General features: G+C 39.7%; 1 protein-coding gene and 1 long non-coding RNA gene across 2 annotated transcripts; one reads left to right on the top strand and one right to left on the bottom strand.

Moving 5' to 3' along the window:
- Positions 1-1,948: 1,948 nt before the first annotated feature.
- Positions 1,949-24,122, bottom strand: CNRIP1 (cannabinoid receptor interacting protein 1). Its single transcript, XM_059942551.1, has 3 exons — positions 23,523-24,122; positions 21,274-21,424; positions 1,949-2,954 (listed from the first exon to the last, which is right to left on the bottom strand). Exons 1-3 carry the CDS (start codon positions 23,699-23,701, stop codon positions 2,790-2,792), a joined length of 495 nt encoding a protein of 164 aa, XP_059798534.1. The 5' UTR covers positions 23,702-24,122; the 3' UTR covers positions 1,949-2,789.
- On the top strand, positions 4,456-11,426 carry LOC132376965 (uncharacterized). The gene is made up of 3 exons (XR_009506484.1): positions 4,456-4,681; positions 6,950-7,129; positions 11,016-11,426. It is a non-coding gene; the product is annotated as an uncharacterized LOC132376965 (long non-coding RNA).
- Positions 24,123-25,490: the final 1,368 nt, after the last annotated feature.

The following is a 25,490-nucleotide window of genomic DNA, read 5'->3' as shown; positions in this document are numbered from 1 at the left end:
ATATTTCCCTCAGCCCTGTCTTAAGTCATTCCCAACTCAAAAATGGAAACTGGCAAAAGCCGCAATATCGCTTCCACCCCTCAAAGCAAATACTAAGACTCTGATGGATGAGTCACTAGCTTGAGAGTTCTTGTTTCCCAAATGAAAATATTTACTCATCAAATGTTTCAATAGGCTAAGATATGTAGTTTTCACATTTCCCCACCTTCTAATAAATGCATTTCCATTGGATATTCTGGCATAAAACTTAAGCCTCTGTCTATAGTAAACCCATTGCTTGAAATATCTCAGTGTTTGAAGAGTGTTGGCTTTTAAAATACAGTAATTAGGAATGGATTAGTGCTTATATTTAGGAGCAGTTAATAGACACTTTTTAAAAAAAAATTATTATTTATTTATTTATTTATGGCTGTGTTGGGTCTTCGTTTCTGTGCAAGGGCTTTCCTTAGTTGCGGCAAGCGGGGGCCACTCCTCATCGCGGTGCATGGGCCTCTCACTATCGCAGCCTCTCTTGTTGCAGAGCACAGGCTCCAGACGCGCAGGCTCAGTTGTTGTGGCTCACGGGCCCAGTCGCTCCGTGGCATGTGGGATCCTCCCAGACCAGGGCTCGAACCCATGTCCCCTGCATTGGCAGGCAGACTCTCAACCAGTGCACCACCAAGGAGGCCCGACACTATCATTTTGGAAAAACAAGTGAATTGAGAAGCATACTTCTCTCTTTTAACACCTCTCCTGATTAGCCCAAATCCAAGGCATTACTGTGCCCTGCTGGCAGCACAGCCTCATTGCAGGTAAGTAACACAGGTGCAGAGGGTTTGGGGCCAGCCTTCCAAATTCATTTCCACAAGAAATTGATTCTTTGCAATAGCCCCATTAACCTTGCGTATTCTTACATGGAACGTTCACAGGCAGCAAAAAAACAAATCCCCAACTAACTTTTTCCAACCCAATAGGATTTGTGCTTCCCAAGTGAACATTACAATATTGTTACTTTTTAAGAGAACGTTTCTTTGCTTCTTAGGGAATTCATCCTCCATCTACATGGAGTACAGGCTTTGTGCCAGGTACCTTGCAGTGCCTGGGAGCAGGCAAGGAGGTCTCCATCCTGATGCACATGCACTGTTACAGCACCACATCCTAAAGCTGCTCAGCTACATAGCTGGCTGATAGGGGTCACCCTGGAAGGAGGAATGGAGAGAGGATAGGGACAAGCATTTTTTGATTGTCCACCAAGAGCCCGAGCCTGTGCTAGCTTTGTTGCAGCTGGTAGAGTATTCCCTGTTTAATGGTCAGAATTGATCTATGAGTTAAGTGTGCTAATTCTACTCCAGGTATATCCCCCTCACCCTGCAACGTAGACGGTGGTCTTGTAACAGAGAAGAACAAACCTGACTCCATATTGGACCTATTCCTTTAGCTCTACTCCTTGTGCTCTGTTGCCTGTGCTTTGTCATGCTGGCTCTGCACCTTTGGTAAAAGAATGTTGCCTATAGTCTGAAATATACAGGATAGCCCATTCTCAAGGCTCTGACCTTTAAAAGTGTGACACTTTCCCAATCATATAGAGATTAAAAAGTTGCAGAAGAGAAAAATGACGTTTTGTTGGAGGTTTACAGGAATATCATGACCTGACCTACGTGGACAGCTGCAAGAACAAAGGATTCCGGCACCAAAAAGTTTGCAACAAACAGCCACACTGCCTCCCCTTTTAATATAAAAGATGCCTAAATTCTCATCTTTGGGACAGTAGTCCACCATCTTCCTGGTCTGCTGGCTTTCCGAATAAAGTCGTTATTCTGTGCCCCTTCACCTCATCTCTTGATTTACTGGCCTGTCGTGTGGTGAGCAGTACCAGCCTGGATTCAGTAGCAATCTTAGTAGAGCTGGCCTGGAGCAGAGGTCCACCTGCTAGACAGATATTGCCCAAATTAAGAAGGCAAGTCAGGGATGATTTTCAATGCCTTTATTAAGAAATATCAAAAGTTGATTATAGTTCCATACACAGTTTTACAAAGTTCAAGTGAAGGGGAATGTAGGGAGGCCATCAGCATGCCTGTTTGGACACAACAGTCACTTGCCAAAGAGTTAACCCTGTCACTTTGGTCACCTTGTTTAACAGTGGTCCACACAAGGCTCTTTCCCACTTCCACTAGGCCACAGCACAATACCTTACATTATTTGAGTTGTAATACGTTATAAACACTTCTTAAATATTTGTCCTTTTCTTTCGTCATTATTCTTCCCTGAAATAGCCGAGCTGTTTATAGAAAGCACAACACTTGAGTCCCACTGACTGCTGTTTGCATCATATTTTCACAAAGCCTACTTTGACACAGCTGGAAAACATCCCAAGTTACATGTTACCCTTGCACACTTGGGATGGAACCCAAGCACATTGTTATTTTTTATTTAACATTTAACAAAAAAGAGGGAAGCACTCAACTTGGAAACAAAACAGCATTCAGTGGAAAAGTTAAGTGTGGGACACAGCCTGCGGATTCCACGGAGCGCCTCCAAGTGGTCACCAGCATGACCAAGAACAACTGGAGGCAGGAACACCAACACAGAATACAGAAAGGGAGTCTCTTGGGCAGGGTACATCATGATCTTTTATGTCAGGGACATTGCATCAGAGGGGAATTACACTTTCAGAATAATCAGGGCTAGTAGATAATTGGCACCCAATGGGAGACAGCAATGGAGTGGTGTGCCTTGGTGAAGGCTTGTGCTGGGTTATCTAAAAGTGGATCTCTGAAGACATTGTCCAACAGCATCAGAAAGCGCCATCTTCAGAGGAAGGACTCCTTGTTCACCCACATGAGACTGCGGGTCTCATTGGGCTTGCATTCGTACTCAATGACGGAGAAGGGGCTTCCCCACTGGCAGTGATCTCGCTTGTGGTAATTGTAAAACTTGACCTGCCACACCGTCTCGAAGGTCCCAATGTCAGTGAACTGAGGGAAGAGAAACATGCCTCATCAAAACCTCATTCTGCCATGAGCAAACATAAGAGTTGATGTTCGTGAAAGAGATGTAATAGGGAAGAACAAATCTGACTCCATATTAGATCTGTTTCTTTTACTTCAACCTTTGTATTCTATTGCTTTTGCTTCGAGCTAAGAATGTTGCCTATAGCCTGCAATATACAGGACAGCCCATTCTCAAGGCTCTGACCTTTAAGAGTACAACACTTTCCCATTCATATAAAGATAAAAAGTTGCAGAACAGAGAATAACATTTGTCTTGTTGGAAGTTTACAGGAACATCGTGACCTGACCTATGTGGACAGCTGCAAGAACAAAGGATTCCTGCACCAAGAAGTTTACAACAACCAACTCCCCCCTTCACCCCCTGCCCCTCACCTTTTAGTATAAAAGAAGCCTGAATTCTGACTGTGGTAAGATGGTTCTCTAGGACATTAGTCGGCCACCTTCTCAGTCTGCTGGCTTTCCAGATAAAGTTCCCCCAATAACTTGTCTCCCGATTTACTGCCTGTCATGCAGCGAGCAGAATGACTTTAGACTTAGTAACAGATGTACTGTGTAATGAGGTGTCATCTGTGTAACCACTCCAGGCTCTTGTGGTCTGAAAGCTTAGGCCCTTACTCTAACGAACTATCTTCCTTTATTATGAGAGAGATTTTCCTGAAAAGCTGTCTGACCATTTATTTCTCTATAAAATCTTATTCCCATCCCACTCATGGCATTTGTTATCATATTGCCTTTAATACAAATAACTCCCCAAATGTAGCTGTTTCCCATATTTAAGTTCTGGAAACTTCTCTTAGAATCTCAGAATTTCAGAGGTTGCCACAGAAGGGAGATTGGGAAGAGAAGAGAGGGAATGGTGTTTAATGATTGTCTTTGGTTTCTTTTTCGAAAAATAGCTGTACAAAATAACATGTGCACAACACGAAACAAAAGCTACAACTGCCCTCCCATCGTTAATTTCAATTCCAGGGAAACTATGTTATCGGAAGCATTTGCTTGTTAAAGACCCTACTTTAACTTTCAAATACTATTGAGTGTTTATAAGCTATGCCCATGTCTCAGGTTCTGATTTTACATTACCCAAAACCCTATTTGAGTACCTACTGTGTGCCTCGTACATAGAAAAATTTGTATAAGGCGTGATCCTTTGCTCTCAAGAAGTTTGCATTCTACTTCCAGAAGGTAGGCCCTGCACACACTGCACGGAATTCTATGGAGTCATGAGCACACAATTCTCATGTAGCTGAGGAGGGCACAGAATACCCTAGAGGCCATTGGGCAGGGGCTCAAGTGGCCTGTAGGGTAGCCTGACCCTGCCACTGCCTCCTGGAGCTATTTAGGGGATGTGGCAGTAAACAGCATGATGCCTGTCGTTATTTTCTCCTCTGACCCACCCGCCGTCATGGGAGGAGGCCAGGCCTGACTTAGCAGGGTTCTTAGACTTGTCAGGAGCCAGAAGACATTGTGGGGGAGGGCTGTGAGCAATGGGAGCCTTATGCTTGCAGTTGCTACAGGAGGAGGGCGATCAGGTGCTCCCCAGATAGCTTTCCAAGATGCTCTCAAGATCATATCCTGCCCCATTGCCTCATCCTGCTCATTGGACCCTAAAACAAGGTTTGGCTTGCCTTTGAGAAATCTGCTTGACCTGAAACAGTAGGTGATATACCTACAGTCCACAAATCTTCTCCCAGGTAAGAAAATGAAGGATCTCCTTTTAGAGAGTCATAGCTTAAAGACCTGTGCACATATATGCAGCTTTATTCACAAAAGCCCCAGCCTGGAATCAACCCAAATGTTTCATCATTCACCTGGTGATAGACACATTTTGGTATATCAGTAAAATGGCTTTTTACTCAACAATAGAACATAGTGATTCAGGCAGCAACAGTGATGGATCTCAAAGACATGCTGAGCAAAAGAATCTAGACCCCAAAGAATACGTGTACTATATGATTCCATTTATATATATATATATATATATATATATATATATATATCCATATAATTTATAGTGATAGAATATAATCTATGCTGACAGGAAACATCTGTGGTTACCCAAGTTACCTGGGGTAGGAGGAGGGAATTGATGATTGATGAAAATGTTTAAGAGGGAACTTTTTGGGGTAATGGAAACATTTTACATCTTGATTGGGGGGGTGGTTACAAGAGTATATGTATGTGTTTGTTAAAACTCATTGATCAGTATACTTAAAATGGGTACATTTATTATATGTAAACTATACAACAAAGTTGATTAAAAATAGAACTATGGATTTTTAGTGAGCAACAAGGAAACAGGTATTCTGAATAGTGCCAATGGGAACTGAATTACACAGCCTTTTGGAAGGGTAATTTGTATCAAGTAAAGGTGTGAACATACTTGGGTCCAGTAATTTCACTTATAATTTATCTTAAGAATACCACAGGGTTTCGAGTAGTGAAAAATTGAACACTAAATTTCCATCCTTAATTAATTATGGCATATGTGTATAGTGGAATACTATGTAACAATTCTAAATGTAAATATTTAATAAAATTTTTCTAGTATTCTATATTGTCACCTGAACTAAGCAGAGTACCAACAAGACTGTCTAGTGTTAATTCCATTAAAATTACACATGTTAATGCTGATGGAATAAGTTTTATTTTCTTCCATGTACTTATTTGTACTTTAAAAATTTAATGATTGAATTTTACTTTTATAATCAGAAAAAATGTTAAGCCAAATTGTAAGTATTTACAAGTATTACCAAATAGCTAATATCCTTAATATAAAATATTATATGAATTAACTAGTAAGAACTACTAAGAACATTTGGATAAAACTGGACAGTTCATTAAAAAATTGGCTAACATCTGAAAAATATTCAAATGTAATATTATTAGTAATTAAAGAAATACATACTTTACAGAGATAGTATTCACCTATCAACTTAGCAAACATTTCCAAATACCAGAAGCAATTTAAGCATCCAACTTTAGGAAATGATTATGAAAATGGTGGAATATCTGTACTATGAATTTATATAATCACTAAACAGGAATTTAGTTTTAATGATGAGAGAAATGATTACAATGTTAACAGAAAAAATATTAAAACACTTTATATACATTATGAGTTCAAATACACACAATAAGATGTATAGAGAAAAGAAAATGAAGAAATATTAACAATAGCTCTCTAAGAAATTGTTTTTCTATCTTTTCTACTTAGATTTTCTGCAATAAATATGTTACTTTTATAATCAGAAAGAATATTTTAAGTGGTGAAATGGATCTATCACCCCTGAAAAATTAACATATATATCACTTGAACCCTAGGGATTTAATAAATTCTATTAAGGATACATATATGCTAATGAAAATATTACAACTTTGTTTACAATAGGGTACTGGTGGTAATAATAAACTGATATCTCATTTTACAAATCACCAAGATGACTTATTATTTTTGACCAGCACAGGACACTGTACATTTTAAGTGCAACTGAATTAAATTAAGTTATAAAAATATTTTACAAACACCAGCTAAACTTTTGAGGGAGCAGCTTGAAATCAGGCTAGGTAAGTGGGAAAAACAATACCTTTTCTGAAACAGATATAAATAAAAGTTGGTCACAAAAACAAACAAACAAAGATGATCACGAGCACAGGCAAAAAACAAAAACAAAAGGCCTTAAGGCACTACACTTACACCTGAATGACCTTAAAATTAATAAAGTGTCAATCTAAGAGTTCTCAGTAACACAGGAGACCAAAATAGAAGTCTGTTGACAGCAAGTCACAGCTAAAGATATGGGATGTTTAGGTGCTTCTACTTTGTTTCTCTGTTATTAATGTTGGACCCAAGGTCTTATTAAAGTAAACTTAACTGCTGCTAAATAGGCATATGTTTTCCTCTCTCCCACACCTTAGTTGTTTTAACTTCCCATTAGCCTTCTTCCTATTCTTCCTTCTAGAGTTCTATTTCCTGGGCATCTCTCTACCTAACTCAGGATTTCTTCTCTTCTGGCTAAGAACAGATGTGCTATCCAAAGCTGACATTCCTCTTGAAGAACAGAGGAAGCAACTACAAGCTCTCCATTCCCTTCCAACCCATCTGTGCCTTCCAAGGAAAATTTACCCAGGCAGGCTCCCAGGTAATGCAATTATACATGGTATAATTCTGTGCATTTAATAGCTCTCTCTTTTTTTTAATACAATTACTTTCACATATGTCATTCCACACTGGTGTTGTGACTGGTTTTAACATCTCCATTTTAAGGATGAAAGAACTAATATTCAGAGAGGTTAAGTGAGTTGGCCTAGGTCTACATTGTGCAGGCAGCTAATGCTAGAAGCAGGTCAAGAAGCTAGGTTTCCTAATTCCTATCTAGAAACTATAATCAATGTACCAAATTATTTATATAAGCAAATGAGCTAAAAGGTACTGAACGGTTTTTCTTTTTTCTCCCTGAGTGAGAAGAACATCTATGAACTGTCGTGTGTAAAGTGCTTTAGGACACTACTATGGACTGAATATCTGTAGCTCCCCAAAATTCATATGTTGAAGCCTAAATCCCCAATGTGATGGTATCTGGAAGTGGGGCCTTCCAGAAGTAATTAGGGTGTGAAGATGGAGCCCTCATGAATGGGATTAGTGTCCTTATAAAAACAGACATGAGAGGGATGATCTCTCTCTTTCTCTGCTTTCCTTCATGGGAGAACACAGCAAGAAAGCAGCTGTCTGTGAATCAGAAAGAGTGTTCTCACCAGATACCAGGTCTGCTGGCACCTTGATCTTGGACTTCCAGCCTCCAGAACTGTGAAAAATAAATATTTGCTGTTTAAGCCACCCAGTCTATTTATTCTGAAACTGACACTCTACTACGTACCTGGACGTTTTATTTGCCTTAGTGTTCTTACAAGTTGCAAGGCTTGGTACACTTTTATTTCACAACCAATGTGAAAGAGAACCCATCAGCTTCCAAAGAGAGGAGACTCATTTGTTGTGCTCAGTAACAAATGAGGAATCTGAAGAACTTGTTTTAAACAATTTCCATGGTGGTCTTACAACCAGATGCCCTAGAATTCCTGGAGTACTTCTCTCTACTCACCATTCCACCCAAATCCACTGGAGACATGTGAAATTCACCAAGAATAGAGTCACTTAGAAATCCACTGACTTGGGAGCACAGAATGAGCTTATAATATTGATAGAGACATGATGTTATGTCCTTAGTAAATAATATCAGTATAAATAAGCATCTATGACTTTTACTGTGGTGTGACCTACCAATTCCTACTGGATTCCAAGCCTCTTTATTCCTGTACTGTTTGAAGTTTTAGTAGTAAATACATGTTTTCCATTTCTCTTAGCTGAATAGATAGGACTAAAAGTTCTGGGTTTTACAAGTATGCTTAACTTTATAAGAAACTGTCAAACTTTTCTAAAGTGATTTTAGAAAGGCATTTTACATCCCTACCGGCAATATGAGAGTTTCAGTTGATTTACAGACTCTCCAAAAGTTGACCTTGCCGGTCCTTTTAATTGTAGCCCGTCTAGTGGTAAGAAAAAGAAAGGCAATAAACAGCAGAAACCCATGAAACAGAAAAAGGAAAACCAGTAAAGAAAAATTGATGAAACTAAAATCTGTTTGTTTGTTTGTTTTTGAAAATGTCTTTAAAATTGATAAACCCCAGCAAAACTGAGCAGGAAAAAGAAAGCAAGTTACCAGTATTAGGAATGAAAGAGATACTATCACAATTGATCCTATATTAGGAACAATGTGGGATCCTTAGATGAGGAACAAACTTATACTAATACATTTTTTAAAATGTACAAATTCTTTGAAAGACACAAGCTATCACTAAATCTCTAACTACTTAAGAAATTGAATTTGTAGTTTAAGATCTTCCCAGAAAGAAAATTTCAGGTCCAAATGCCTTCACTGAAAAATTCATACATTTAAGGGAAAAATACCAGTTCTACATAACAGAGGAAGGAACACTTCTCAGTTCATTCTGTGAAGCCATTGTTACCCTGATACTGAAACCTCACAAAGATATTATTACGAGTAAAGGAAAATTGCAGACAAAAATTCCTCATGGTTTTATGCATAAAGTTTGCTTATAATTTTTATTTGTTTGAAATATTAGTAAATAAAATCCAGCAATACATAATAAGGATATTACACTGGGACCAAAAGAGATGTATCCTTAGAACTCAAGGATGGTTCAATATTTGAAAATCCATGTAATTCACCATATTAACAAAATAAAGGAGAAACACCATGTAATCATATTAATAGATGCAGAAAGAGCATTTGGCAATTCACCATCCATTCATAATAAAAACTCTCAGCAAACTAGGAACAGAAGGAAAGTTCTTCAATCTGATTAAGGGGCACCAATAAAAAACCTATAGCTAACATCACCCTCAATGGTAAGAGGCTGAGTCCTTTCTCTATAAGATGGAAATAAGGCACCGAGAGCAGTTCTTACTATTCTTGTACAACACTGTGTTAGCAGTGTTAAGCTAGTACCTTAAGGCAAGAGGGGAAAAAAAAAAGGGAAGTAATACTTTCTATTCACAGATAAACAACTGTTTGCAGAAAATACTATGCAATTAATAAGTGAATTCAGCAAGCTTGCAGGATCCAAAAATCAATTTAGAAAAATTATTATATTTCAGAAATACACTAGCACTGAACAATTAGTATTACTTTTAAGTATTTGACTAATTTTGTAGGTGAAAACTGGCATTGCAATATTTGTATTTTTTTTTTTTTACCAATAGTGAAATTAAGCTATTTTTATGTATTTACTGATCATCTGTATCTCTTCTGTGAATTGCCTCTTTATGTTTTTTGCTTATTTTTCAATTTTCCATGTCCTATGGTTCTTTTCCTTACTGGTTTCTAAGAATTCTTTATATATTAAGCTACAGATTGTGCCAAAATACTAGAAAGAGCTGACATGAGGAATACCGTTTATGTTTGGGAATGCATGTGTAAGGCCACCTTCCTGCGCAAACACAGCCTCACAACAAGCTCATGTACCTCCCTGCCTTATTCCTCTAAACTCCTCCCAGTCACCTACTAAAGAGACTATCATGATGACACCCATGATGCAGACAGAATCTCCACTTGGGCTCTCTCCTTGGAGGGACTGAGGGGAGAATTAGTCACATTAAAATACAAGTCAGCACTGCTCTTTGAAGTGTGGGTGGAGAGCTTTTAGAGCTGGGTATCGTTAACTCCCTGTACCAGGGCCTCTGGAATCATGTGAATAGAGAGATCACTGCCACTGATCTAAGTCAGATGGCACTTGACTACTTCTTGAGTTCAGCTTCAGGGCTGCAGCACTGTCTGCATGGGCAGTGGCAAATCAAGGCAACACAGCTTAACCATCCATGTTACAAATAAGTTTTTCACCAACCATCATTGGCCTTTTAACTGAAATTGCCGTTTAAGGAAAAATTTAACTTTGTTTAAAATGCTTAACAGGAATTTTACATTTATGTAATCAAAGTTTTCCATTTTCACCTTTGGATTTCTTCCATTTCTTTAAGGTTTAGATTAATTCTTTTCATTTTGATTTTTTACAAAGTTGACTTTTTACAGATAACCCTGGGATCCATCTGAAATATCTTTTTGAAGTATGGCATCCGGAAAGAACAGCAGTGATGTTTCCCCCAAAGAGCCAATTATCCTAGCATCATTTAGCCAATGATTTATAAAAATCTGATAAACTACTCTGAGGTAACCTTAGACTCATAAGAAGTTGCTTTGGTGTACCTTTAATTCAGCTTCCCTTGCTGGATTCACCTACTTGATTAACTGCATTTACTTGGGGAATCTCAAGACTTCCTTATTACCTGTGAAAGTGGTTGTGTCTGTAATTTACAATACTCAAGCTTGACAAAAGTCATAAAATAGTGTTAAAGCATATGTAAGGCTTTCATCACTAGAATGAAATTTTCAATTAATATTATAGCGCTGACTTGATCAGGAAATCTCTAATTTCAATTAATAATAATTCTAGGACTTCCCTGGTGGCACAGTGGTTAAGAATCTGCCTGCCACAGGCAGGGGACACAGGTTCGGGCCCTGGTCCGGGAAGATCCCACATGCTGCAGAGCAACTAAGCCCATGCGCCACAACTACTGAGCCTGTGCTCTAGAGCCCGCGTGCCACAACTACTGAGCCTGCACACCACAACTATTGAAGCCCACGCACCTGGAGCCCGTGCGCCACAACAAGAGAAGCCACTGCAATCAGAAGCCCGCATACCACAACGAAGACCCAATGCAGCCAAAAAATAAATAAATGAATAAAAATTTAAAAAAATAATTCTAATTTCAATTGTAATAGAATCATGTATTACAGATAAAATACAAATGCGTGGCCAATGCTCAAACCAAAAGCTGTGCGATCACTGTTGGAACAATCATTCACCTGCTTCTTCTAGAGTGGAAATTACATTTAAGAACCTAGGCTTTACTGCTGGGACTCATAAAATGCTAAATACCAGCTTAAATCTTTTGGAAAATGATGTACAGTATAAACATATAAATCAAGTTTGAATAAGAGGAAAGTTAAATCTCATAAAATCCAAAACTATGGGAAAACCAAAATAGACTGTCAACTCTATGGAAAAAATAACCATCTTCATTTTAAAAGAAGAAATCATAACAGAAAATGAAAATTTTTAATGTAATTATATTTCTACACAATGGAAAATAAAAATAAAGCAATAGTGAGAGAAATATGACAGATATGACAGATTGTTTATCTTTATTAGGAGTCTGTGATTTTTAAAAAAAATAATTTCCAACAGAAGTATTGACGAAATATGAAAGAATATACACAAGAAGAAACAAAATTAACATGTAGAAATGTTCATTCTTGTGATAGTGAAAAGTAAATTAGAAAATCTATTTTTTTAAAGTAATTCTCAATGATGTCATAATTTTAACAAAGCCAGTAGACTTCTTTATTGCTAGTAACATTGTAAAATAGTATGTACAACTTAAAAAAAAAAACAAAAAACACCAAAAAGGCCATATGTGGGAACAGCCATAAAGAGTCAGTTCTTTTGACCAAATATTTTTACTCAGATTGAGGTAACTATATGCACAAAACTTTACATTATAGCACTTTTTATGATGGGACAATCAATATATCTAATATCTGGGTAAGAGTGTAATCATTATGATATATTGTGATAGAGTCTTATATTACCCTTAAAATTATAAAAAATGAATATGTAGAAAGTTGTACAAAATATGTATTAAAAATGATTGCAACTATAGAACGTATATATGTGGAAGGTAATCTGAAAATGAGCCAAATCAAAATGTAGGGATTACTGGTGCTTTAAAAGTTTATGCACATTTCTGAATCTTGTCATGGTATCTTACAATTTTTTAAAAAAATCATGCAAAGCCCTTGAAATGCTGGGATGCATCCCCACACTTCTCTGTGTGTCTGTGCCCAACCAGAAAGGAGTCCTACATACATTTGTGGGATTTCAGTCCTATTTGGTGTGATCCTAAATGACAGTATTTGAGAATCTGACTTTCTTCAGCAAATAATTAGTACCACACCCCTAAAGGTAAGTTTGTAATTTTCACACCATGTTAGGGCTGACAGTGGTCTTAGTGTTCAGATAGTGGAATCCACCTATTTGCATTGAGCAAACAGGCCCATTGAATTAAGGTTTGCCTGGGACACAGTTAATTACAGAAGTAGATGGCATCCCAATACCTTCATAACTTCCCGTTCTAATTCTGACGTTCTAGACGTTTCCTCAGGCACCCATACCACTGATGTTTTCCTTGGTGAAGAATGTAAATTGAATAATCCAGGAACTTGCTGCTAAATTGATTGCATTTACCTGGATATTTCAATGTTTTGGTGTTGTCTGTGAGAGTGTGGTATGCCCATACTTTTTAAAACTTAAGTTTGAAATATTGGTAACTTAAAAACATCGTAGGATAATGATGAAGGCTAGCTGAAAGCTTCACCACTAGAATGAACATTTGAATTTAACATAAGAGCTGCTGACATGATCAGGAAACCTCTAATTTCAATTGTTTTCCTTAGAATCAGCCTATTACAAATAAGATACAAATGCATGGCCAATGCTCAAACCAAACGCTGTGCGATCATTGTTGGAACAATCAACTATCAATCACCTGCTTCTTCTAGAGTGGAAATTATATGGAAGAATCTAGGCTTTACTGTTGGGACTCAGGATTCATTAGTTACAGCGTAGAGATCCTTGTCACTACAACATCCTTCCAAAGCATCTAAAGGCTCTCCAAACTTTTAGCAGGTACCTGGACAGACAATCCAGACTTATGGTGAGTAAGAAAATCTTTCGTTTCATGACTCAGTCTAAATCATTCTCACATTAAAAAAATACCTTTGTTTCATTCTCGTTCAAAATAATGTAGAAGTTCTCACTTTACAGATCCAACTAAGAAGTGTTTAATTGAGTTCTTTCTAAAATAAGTTAATCTTCCTCCCTAGCGTTCTGTTTACACCTATAGCAAAAGAAGTATGACTCCACCCTTCTAAAACCAGAGGAAGTTATACCTCTGGTCCCCTCAGCCCATACTGGCTCCAGGGAGAAGGTGGGGAGGTCTGCTCTCCTGCTCTGTGAACACCTGGAAGATGGGGTACAGTCTCATCTATGGTGACCACCTCTGCACTTGACCCAGTGCTCAGTACCAGTTCAGTGAAAGAATGAACAACTTAAAGTTAGCTCATTGGCCCTTGGGCTCTCATTAAAATTCTGACAGATGGCCAATAGGCACATGAAAAGATGCTCAACATCACTATTAGAGAAACGCAAATCAAAACTACAATGAGGACCACTTCATACCAGTCAGAATAGCCATCATTAAAAAGTCTACAAATAACAAATGCTGGAGAGGGTGTGGAGAAAAGGGAACCTCTGTACACTGTTGGTGAGAATGTAAATTGGTGCAGCCACTATGGAAAACGGTATGGAGGTTCCTCAAAAAACTGAAAATAGAACTACCATATGATCCAGCAATCCCATTCCTGGGCATATACCCAGACAAAACTATAATTTGAAAAGATACATGCACCCCTATGTTCATAGCAGCACTATTTACAATAGCCAAGACATAGAAACAACCTAAATGTCCATCAACAGATGAATGGATAAAGAAGATGTGATATATATATGTATATATATACATACATACATACATACATACATACATACACACAATGGAATATTACTCAGCCATCAAAAAGAATGAAATAATGCCATTTGCAGCAACATGGATGGACCTAGAGATTATCATACTAAGTGAAATGTCAGAAAGAGAAAGACAAATACCATACGATGTCACTTATATGTGGAGTCTAAAATACTATACAAATCAACATATCTATGAACCTGCAGACTCACAGATATAGAGAACAGACTTGTGGTTGCCAAGCGGGAGGGAGAGTAGGGGAGGAAAGGAATGGGGGTTTGGGATTAGCAGAGGCAAACTATTATATATAGGATGGAAAAACAACAAGGTCGTACTGTATAGCACGGGGAACTATATTCAATATTTTGTGACAAACCATAATGGAAAAGAATATGAAAAAGTATATATATCTATATATATGTATAACTGAGTCACTTAGCTGTACAGAAGAAATCAACACATTGTAAATCAACTATACTTCAATAGAATTTTAAAAAATAAACAAAAATAAAATCCTAATAACTTTAGTATTTGCAGTTCTGCTTCGAGTTAATATTTCCTTTCAACTCTAATTACATATGCTATTCTCGATACACTACAGTAGAAGGATACTTATTTGATTTAAAAGAGATTTATTTTGATCCACCAGCCCTTTGTTGGATGTGTGATCTTCAAATATTTTCCTAGAAGTCTAAAAATACCTTTTAAAATGTTTTTCTGTAGAAATGGATGATTTCCTCAAAAAAACAACTAAAATTGACTCAATAAAATCTTCAAAGCCCCCCAAAGGCAAACATTATGGACTAAGTTGAAAGTTAGGGATATTCCTTCCAAATACCATTATTTTGGATCCTGACTTTTATGGGGAAATTCTGTCAGACTTTCAAGTAACAGCTAAAGCCTATGCTATGTAAATTGTTTCAGAGCACAAACTATGAAAATGTGCCCAATTCATTTTATTAAGTTATTAACCCTAACACCACATCTTCAACGGTGAAGAACCTTCTAATTGTCCTTTGCCTATCTCCCCTTCCAATCTACATATTGCTACTAGACCGATTTTAACAACATGCAAATCTTGTCACATTACCAGGAACTGGAAGTCCTACATTGAAATATTTTTTAAAATGGGGAGCTGGTGGGTGAAACTTACACAGAGAATTATAAAATCTGACAAAATATAAACAAAAACTATTTGAAGGCTTTAAAAAGCAACTAGGGCTTCCCTGGTGGCGTAGTGGTTGAGAATCTGCCTACCAATGCAGGGGACACGGGTTCGAGCCCTGGTCTGGGAAGATCCCACATGCCGCGGAGCAACTAGGCCCGTGAGCCACAATTACTGAGCCTGCGCTCCGCAACAAGAGAGGCCGCGATAGTGAGAGGCCCGCGCACCGCGATGAGGAGTGGCCCCCGCTTGCCGCAACTAGAGAAAGCCCTCGCACAGAAACGAAGACAAAACACAGCCAAAAATAAATAAATAAATAAATTAGTTAATTAAAAAACAAAAAAAGCAACTAAAAGCAGGACAGAAACCAGAGTTACACTTGAGAGATCTCAACTATAACAGTTAAGAATTGTCCGTGTGGCTTTTTTGCTTGAGGGTACTCCCCAATCCCCCGGCAGTTCTGGCCCAAGTAAATGGCAGCTTTATCTGTGAGAAGTGGCAGAAGACAGTGTTCAGGGCTGGCAGAGCAGCTGGAAATTTTGGGAGAAAATTCTGGAAACAAGAGAGCTACGGAAGAGGTGAGACCCAAAATCTGACTATAACTCTGCCATAATTCTTCCCTAACTGCTTGTATGGGCTGGTGGGAGGGGGCTTTTTCTGCTTGAAAAAGCAGACAAACCAGTAAAGAGTCTTTTTTTTTTTTTTTTCTTTTCCAAACAACAGAAGTTTATTGTCTCACAGTTTGAGAGGTTAGATGTCCCAGATCAAGGTGTCAGCAGGGTTGGTTTCGTCTAAGAGAAGACTTTATTCTTGAAAGAGAAAATTATGCCGAATAAGATTTGTAAGTTCACTGTTTTTTTTTGTTTGTTTTTTGTTTTGTTTTTTTAATTGAATGCATTCCCAAACCTGAGAAGTTGGAGCCTTACTGGTTTGAAAGTGTCAAAGCAAAGGGCTCAGGGCTGGCAGAGCAGCTGGAAATTTAGAGGAACCTCAGGGTGGATGGATCCCAAAATCTTAGTGTAAACTGTCCAATTCCTTGGCTGACTGCTAAACTCCACTGGAACAAGGGAACCAGGCTAGAAAAGCAGCAACTGGAAGTTGAAAAAAATTAAGCAGAGATATCAGCTGCTGCCCTGCTGAGAAGACAGAATTTGTAGTTTGCCTCCAGCAATGTTACTGCATGCTAGAATTTAAAGAGACTAATCCTCAGAAGAATAAAAGAAACTAGAATCAATAATATATTATCTACAATGTAACAAAACAGGAAAGCATGACCCACATTCAGGAAAAAAAAGTCATTCCTACTCTAAATGGGGCCAGATACTGGATCTACCAAACAAGTATTTCAAATCAGCAATTATAAATATGTTCAAAGAAGGGGCACATGGTCTCAGTGAGCAAACAGATAGGGAATCTTGAGCGATGGAAACTGTAGAAAATACAAATAAAAAACTCTAGAGCTGAAAAATACAATGACAGAAAAAATTTCAGAAAATAAGCACAAGAGTAGCCTGGGAATGGCAGAAGAAAAAAAATCACTGAGCTTGAGTATACATCAATAGAAATTATCTAATTTGAAGAACCAATTTTCTTTTCTTTTAGAAAATTGGACAGGACTGTAAAGATCTGTGGGATAATATCAAGCTGTCCAATGTGTAATTGAGGAACTACAAGAAGAATAAAGTTGAAAAGAAATTTGAAACAAAATAACATTTAAAAATACCCAAATTTGGAAGAACACTAACTTACAGATTCAAGAAATTCAGTGAGCCCCAAGAAGAAAAGATTCAAAGAAATGCACACTTAGGTGCATATAGTCCAACTATGGAAAACCGAACTGTACAATATACAAAGAGATCATTTTACTCTGTGTGTATGTGTGTGTGTGTATAGCCTCAATTAAAATACCTTAATGCAAACAAAAGAAGGAAATAAATAATTAAGATAGGATCAGGGGACTTCCCTGATGGTCCAGTGGTTAAGACTCCAGGCTCCCAATGCAGGGGAGCTGGGTTCAATCCCTGGTCGGGGAACTAAGATCCCACATACCACAACTAAGCCCATGCACCGCAACGAAGACCCAGCACAGCCATAAATAAACAAACAAACAAACATACAAATAAAAACTAACTTTAAAAAAAAGATAGGATCAGAAATCAATGAAACAGAAAAATGGGTCAGTGGAGCATATGAAAACAAAGCTGGGTTTTTGAAAAAGCCAATAAAATTGATAAATCTCTAGCTAGACTGGTTGGTGGGGGGAAATGGCAAATTATTAATATCAAGAATGAAAGAGTGGACATCATTAGAGATCCTAAGACATAAAGGATGGTGGAGGATTATTACCAACAACTTTGTGCCAACAAATTTGACAATTTAATGAAATAAGTGAATGATATCAAAGACCAATTACAAAAATTAACTCAAGGGACTTCCCTGGTGGCACAGGGGTTAAGAATCTGCCTGCCAACGCAGGGGACACGGGTTCGAGCCCTGGTCCAGGAAGATCCCACATGCTGCAGAGCAACTAAACCCGTGCGCCACAACTACTGAGCTTGCACTCTAGAGCCCACGAGCCACAACTACTGAGCCTGCGTGCCACAACTACTGAAGCCCTCACGCCTAGAGCCCGTGCTCTGCAACAAGAGAAGCCGCCGCTATGAGAAGCCTGTGCACCGCAACGAAGAGTAGCCCCCGCTCGCTGCAACTGAGAAAGCCCGCATGCAGCAATGAAGACCCAACGCAGCCAAAAATAAATAAATAAATTTATTAAAAAAATTAACTCAAGAAATAAAACCTGAATAGCCCAATATCAATTAAGGAAATTGAATTTGTAACTAAAAACCTTTAGACAAAGTGAAATTCATGCCTTTATTGGTGAATTCTATCCAACATTAAAAAAGAATAATATTAATTCTATACAAACTCTTCCAGAAAACAGTAGAGTGAACAACTTTCCAAATAATTTTATGCAGCTAGTATTATTACTCTGATACCAAAAACTAGACAATGACAAGAAAAGAAAACCATAGACCAATATTCCTCAGGAACACAGATATAAAATCCTCAATAAAATGTTAATGAGGGACTTCCCTGGTGGTCCAGTGGTTAAGAATCTGCCTTCCAATGCAGGGGACGTGGGTTTGATCTCTGGTCGGGGAACTAAGATCCCACATGCCATGGGGCAACTAAGCCTGTGCGCCACAACTACAGAGCCCAGCCTCAACGAAGAGCCCACATGCCACAACTAAGACCCGATGAAGCCAAAAATAAATAAATAAATAAATATTAAAAAAAAAAAAGAAAAAAAGTATCATACATAGAAAAGCTTAGGGATTCTACAAAAGAAACTCCCAAACAACTATTAGGACTAATAAGGGAGATTAGCAAGGCCTCAGGATTCTAGATGAATATAGAAAAAAATCAATTTTATTTCTATATACTAGTAATAACCACCATTTATAGTACCATTTAAATATGAAATACTTAATGATAAATTTAACAAAGTACGTATAAAATCTGTACAGGGAACACTGTAATACATTATAGAGAGAAATTAAAGAAAACCTAAATAGGCAGATATATACATATATCAGAAGGCTCAGTAGTAAAGTGTCAAATCTTTCCAAACTGGCATATAGATTTAATGCAAACCCAATTAATACCCCAATTTTTGGAGAAATTGACAAGCTCATTCTAAAATCTGTATAACAATGCAAAGGGCCTAGAAGAGTCAAAATAACTTTGAGTAAACAAAGCTGGAAGATTTAGGCTATCTGATTTAAAGACTACATTATAGACCATGAAACAAAATTGTTTTGGCTCTTCTAGGTCTTTTGCATTTCCAAATTTAAAAGACTGATATATAATTAAGTATGTAAAGTAACTGGAATTCTCATACATTGCTGGTTGAAATATGAAATGGTACAGCAGTCTGGATATTTCTTATATGGTGAAACATGTACTTACCATGTGACTCATCAAATCTCCTCTTAAGGTATTTACTCAACAGAAATGAAAACACCTTCTCTCTAAGACTCATACTCAAATATTCATAGCAACTTTATTCATAACCTCAAAAGCTGAAAACACCCCAGCTGTTCATTTATTGGTGAAGGGACAAATAAACTCTAGTATATCCTTCCCATGGAATACTACTCAGTGATAAAAGGAACCAACTATTTATGTGACAACATTATGCTACAACGACGTTATACAAGAACATTATGCTAAGTGAAAGAAGTCAGGCACAATGCTACGATTCTATTTACATGAAATTCTAGAACTGTTAAAACTAAGTTATTGAGACAAAAAGGTCAGAGAGGGCTAAGCCTGGGGGCATCGATTACAGATGGGCATGAAGGAATTTTTTGGGATGACAGGAATGTTCTATATTTTTGTTGGGGTGGTGATTATACAGTAGTTAAAATCTATGTAACTGAATACTTTAAATTGGTGTATTAATGTATTTACATACAATTTGTATGTAAATTGCTTATCAAAGTTGACTTACAAACCTTCAATGAATTCCCACAGGCATTAAGATAAATTCGATAAGGAAAGAAGGTCCTGTAACATCGAACCCCTACTTTCCTCTCCGGCTTAATCTTTATTTTATTTTTTTAATTTTTAAAATTTTTATTGGAGTATAGTTGATTTACAATGTTGTGTTAACTCCATCTTAATCTTGAGTCAGTCTCTGCCTCACGGTCTGCTCCAGCTATACAGGGTTTCTACTCATTCCTTGAAACACATCCTGCTCTGCCCCAGCTCTTGATCTTTGTACCTCCGTTTTCCTCAAGTGCTCCCTCTTCCCTCAACTCTTACATATCTTTAGTTCTTTCTCAAGAAAGCCATCCCCTAAAATCTTGAGCTAGACTAAGACCCCTGGTATATATCCCAAAGGTACCACTACTTTTTCAGTACATTTTGTATAATAACAATTATCTACTTTATTATTGATAATCATGTATAAAGTATGTTTTCCTCCTCTAGATAAGAAGCCCCATGAAGCCAGGGATATCTATTTTGTTCACCACTCTTCTCCCAGTGCCTGATATATATAGGAAATCCTTATATATTTGCTGATAACTCAACCAAACAAACAAACAAAAAATTTAAAACCCTAAATGAAATATTAGCATATTGAATGTAGTAATATATTACAAATAATAAATGACATTAAGTAGGGTTTATTTTAAGAAATAAAGGGAAGTTTAGTATTTCAAAGTATATTTTATATTTATTCCATTAATATATCAAAGGAGAAAAACTCCGTAGATGGGAAAAGGAATTAGATGAAATTCAACACACCTCCCAATTAAAAAAAAATACCTCTTAGTGAACCGGAAACAGGATGCTTTAACATAATAAATATTTGAAACTAACATTGTATCTAACAGTGAAACCCTGGAGACAAGGATTACCCCTATTAGTAGGCAACATTATTCTAGAAACATTAGCCAATGCAGGAAGGCCAGAAAAAAAAAATCAAAAAATGACACAATTATATGTAGATTATGACTGTCTACCTGAAAAATCCAAGATCGTCGAATGAAGAATTTTAGTAAGCAAGTTCAGTAAGGTGGCCAATTACAAAATACACAAACACATACTGTAAAAGCAATGTATTTAAAACAATGCAGCTTTGGCATAAGTGTAGACAGATCAATGGAACAGATTACAAAAATGTAGGGAGAGACTTAAATTTTTGCCACATAAGAAATTACTATGAAACTGGTCACTGGAGAAGCATGGATCATTTAATTAATTGTACTTGGACATTATGAACAAATATATTCGAATATGAAACCATGAATTGAAATAATGTTTCATATTTTCTTTTCCATGGTTTCCACTTGCCTTGGCACCACACTCCAACAATCCCAAGTAGGCCTTACCGGCATGGTGATCTGGATGGGCTGCCGTTCTCCACTCTTGGTTGGGGCCACACCTTCTGTGTCATATGTTCCTGTATATACGATTCTGTCCCCATCAGGCTCCTTAGACTTCAGTTCCAGCGGGACAAGCACACCACCAATGGAAATGTTCCTGCAATGGACTTGAGTTGACCACATATGGTAGGAATTAGCTTAGGCACCCTGCCCTGGTCTGGACCACAACTCTAGGCAGAAACCCCATAGGGTGTGGCTAACAGAGACACTGTGGTGTGGCAGAAAGTTCTGAGAGTCTAGGGGGCTTGACTTCCCCAGCTAATCAGTCATGTGACCCTAGATCAGCTACTTAATCTCTCTGGATTGACATTAGTATTCTCATCCAAAGTACTTGCACAAGGCTGAGTTAGACTCTGTCAATGGTCTTCCTCGCTAGTTTCTCATCTGTGGAGCTATTAAAAACCTACCTATACCCACCCCATCTCAAACCCCAGAGAATAGAATTCAGTTGGTCTGGGGTGTGGTTTGGGCACTAGAAAATTTATTTTAAGGTTGCATACGTGATTCTAATGCACAGGTAGGATTGAGAACCACTGAACTAGTTCTCTAATGGTTTTTTCTTCTGTTCCAACAATCAGGGGGTCCCATAGTTTGGGGTACTCTTCCTCAAGCCAGCCACACACCAAAAACTCTCACTGGCATCATTTCTTCACGTTAGGGTAATGGTTCTCAAAGTGTCATCCCCGTACCAGCAGTATCAGTATCACCTGCCAACCTATCAGAAAGCAAATTCTTAAGCTCCACTCTAGATGTAGTAAACTAGAGTTTACTACATCTAGGCTGGGGCTCAGCCATATGTGTTTTAACGAGCCCTCCAGGTGATTCCGATGTAGACTCAGGTTTGAGAATCACTGGGTCAGGGCACTGAAAAACTTTTATAAAATTAAAGTGTAACAAAAAAATAGTTTTATCGTTAACTCAAATTTGTTTTTAGATTAACTTGAAAAATAGAGAAGTATCCTGAAGGAAATAGAACAGATAACTTGGTAGAAGGGGTTGCCGGGAAAGAAGGGAAAGAAAAAGTCTGGATTATCACCAGATGCACAGAACACTGCAGAATGTGAGGATAATGGGTGCTTGGAGCTGTCAGTGATGAGGACAAGGAAATGGACCAAGAGCATCAGACACAACTCAGGTTTGATTCTAGGTCGTCCAGTTGGAGCCTGGCACCTAGAAGGCCAATACAAGCTTGTTGAATTAACAACTACTGGAGGACACTTAAGCTATAAAAGGTGTCAGGTGGATTCAAAGCCCTCTCCACCCCACCTCCCAAGCTCAGCAAATGGTAGATACAGTACAGGATGGTTTATTTCCTCTTTCCACACTAGACTTCACACCATGCTTAACGTGGAAGCTGAGAGGTAAAGGATTCCAGCCCTGGATACTTCCCCATAAGCTACTGCATCCTCCTACACCGACTTTCCAGCCAGAGCCTACTGGATGCATCAACCTCTGGTAGCAGAGAAGAGATAAACCCTGCCACGAATAAATAAGTATAAAAAAACGCACCCTTTTGTTGTAAGGATGTTGCTGATCACCAGGCTGAACAGACAATTCGGGAGAAAAAGAAAAACACCAGGCAGGGAAAACCGGGAAACTAGGCCTAAGCAGAGGAGGCTGCCTTCCGTCTTGCTCTTCCAGCCCCGGGGTCCCAGGCTCATAAGGGTTGATGGAGGAGTCGGGAGCATCCCTCATGAGGGGACCCCCAATAATCACCCGCCCCCGACTTTACACCTCATTCCTCAGCCTTTCTCCTTCCTTCAGCCTCACAGAACGGGGCAGAGGAGGACCGGGGCTGCGGTAAGTGAACCCCGCGGCGAGCTTCTCCCCTCTGCCCCACCCCGGCCGCCTGCGGGTCCGCGCCGATGGCTGCACAGAAGGGATGAAAATTTTACAAGGAAAGAAAAAGCCCCTAAACCCCTGGCTTCCTGTCGCTGTTTTAAACATCCCACCCCGCGAGGCGTGGAGGGAAACGAGAACAGCGGAGAGAGTAGCGTTAAGGCAGAGGAGGGGACCTAGGGTGCAGGGAGCTGACCTCATACCCGCCCCCCCCCCACCCGCCAACCTCCTGGGCACGCTGGGCGCGGTGCGAGGCAAGAGGTGCCCAGGAGAGGCTCCGGCTGTCCCGGGGGGCCTCGGTCCACCCCGCGTACCCCAAGTGGGGCCGGTCAGCCGCTGCGCGCGCCCGCACTCACTCGACCTGCAGCGTGGTGGGCTTAACCTTCACCTCCACCTTGTAGGAGGAGCCCGTGAGCAGTTTGATGGTGCGGTTCTGGCCGAAGCGCTGCCCGTCCACCTTGTAGAAGACCGGGCCGTCGTTAGGCTGGATGCGCAGCGCGATGGAGAGGCGCACGAGGCCCGGCAGGTCCCCCATGTCTGCGCGCGGGCGGGCGGGCGCGGCGGCTCCGGGGGGCGGAGGACTGCGCTGGCTGCGACCCGGCGGCTGGAGCGCGGTGGGCGGAGAGGAAGCGCGCGGAGGGAGAGGGAGGTGGTGGAGAGAGGCTGCGGCTAGCAGCCAGAGCCGTTGCGGCCGTCAGCCCCGGCTTCCGAGAAGCAGCTCCCGAGGCGGTGACCCCCCGCCCCCCTCGGCGAGGAAGCGGGCCCCAGGAACAGCTCCGAGGTCCCGAGCTCCACCATCCCCCGCTCCCCGTGCCTCGCCCTCCGCGCGCCAGGGGGCTCGCTCCGGCCCGCAGGCCGCGGGCTGCTCAGCGCAGCTGGGTGGGAGAGAGTTAATCCTGTTTACGCACTACAATCCCCTCCAGCTGGGGAAGAGGACATTTTGACTCCTCCTAGAGCGGCGCGGGGCGGGCGGAGGAGAGGATTGGGAGGGAGGGGGTAGGTCCTGGGTTTAAGTGGCACGACACCAAAGGGCGAGACCTCGGAATCTGGACTCCCCCCCTCGGTCAGCGAAGGACTGCGGATACCATTGCTCGCAGATCGAGCCCCAGCCAGGCAGGAGGAGGCTGAAAGGCAAAAGGGAGCCGGGAAGCGGGGCAGGAAACCGTTAGCCAGTGATTTTAATCTCAGGAAACATGTCTTTCCAAAGCTTGGGGGACATGGCTGAGGGAAGGCGCAATTCCATCTAATGTGGACTGCACGCCATGCTGAACTAAGAAAGTGTGCAAGAAACAGAAAATAACCAATATATAGTCAAGGAGCTACATCTTCTCGTGGGTGTTTATTTCCATTATGCATATCCTTGTCTCAAGAATGACACCGTGTAACGAATCACATATATTTACATAGATCTTGTAGGATGAGCTATTAACCCTGTCACAGGTAACTGGCATGGCTCTAAGGCATACATAGGTGGTGACAGTGGCCAAGGAGAGGGATCGGTCAAAAGATTAATGGCAGGGCACCTGGTGCGACACCCGCAGAGTTTAGATTTGCATATTAAGCATGAAGTCAGTTGACAGCTCGCGATTTTGGAGACAAGGGGAAACCAAGGGTGTTATGGCTCTACTGGGAATGACTTCAGATAGTGGAGCGTGATCACCTGCTTCAGCACCACCTGGTGGATAGTACCAGGGCCGGTGAGCACACCTGGGGAATGGAGAAACGGGTTCGTGAGGACGAATGGGTAGGGATGCGTCTATCTGGTGGTTTTTGTTTACTCAAGGTAGTACTACTTTTCTTTAGAAATAGCATCATCTCGAAGGTGTGATTTGTCTCTTGGAAATGGTTTTCTCATCTGTAAAATGGAGGGGCGGGGGGAAGCAGATGCTATCTTTTTTGGTAGGGTTGTTGTGAGAATCAAATGAGAGAATGCACATTCCAGTGCCTGACTCTAATATTAGCAATGATTATTAGGTGGAAAGGCACATGGTCGATAAGCATACGTAAGGATGCTCACCATCTCTAGTAGAAGAGCCAGAGGAATGCAGATTGAATCAGTAATATCAAACTATTTGGCCTATCAGCTTGGCAAAATTTTAAAAGACTTAAAATTCAGTGTTGGTAAAGATGTAGGGAAGTCAGCCCTCTTAGAAGTAATCTGATGAATTTATTAAAATTAAATTAAACCATATATATGTGTATATATCTATATCTGTCTATCTCTCTATATATCTTGAGTCAGAAATCCTACCTTAAAAAACCTGCCCTTCAAAAGAAATAAAGGCATCATTACATTGTATATAATTGGATATATGTAATTGTAA

Source organism: Balaenoptera ricei, chromosome 13, assembly GCF_028023285.1.
Source record: "Balaenoptera ricei isolate mBalRic1 chromosome 13, mBalRic1.hap2, whole genome shotgun sequence".
Classification (NCBI taxonomy): Eukaryota; Metazoa; Chordata; class Mammalia; order Artiodactyla; family Balaenopteridae; genus Balaenoptera; species Balaenoptera ricei.
The sequence above is the reverse complement of the archived record's forward strand: the minus strand, read 5'-3'. Positions and strand labels throughout refer to the sequence as shown.

What these genes read in the sequence shown, in the direction of transcription:
- CNRIP1 (XM_059942551.1), bottom strand. Translation starts at nt 23,701, where the DNA reads ATGGGGGACCTGCCGGGCCTCGTGCGCCTCTCCATCGCGCTGCGCATC. An exon ending in CCCACCACGCTGCAGGTCGA is followed by an intron (nt 21,425 to 23,522) that starts GTGAGTGCGGGC and finishes AGTCCATTGCAG; the next exon opens with GAACATTTCCATTGGTGGTG. An exon ending in CCATCCAGATCACCATGCCG is followed by an intron (nt 2,955 to 21,273) that starts GTAAGGCCTACT and finishes CTCTTCCCTCAG; the next exon opens with TTCACTGACATTGGGACCTT.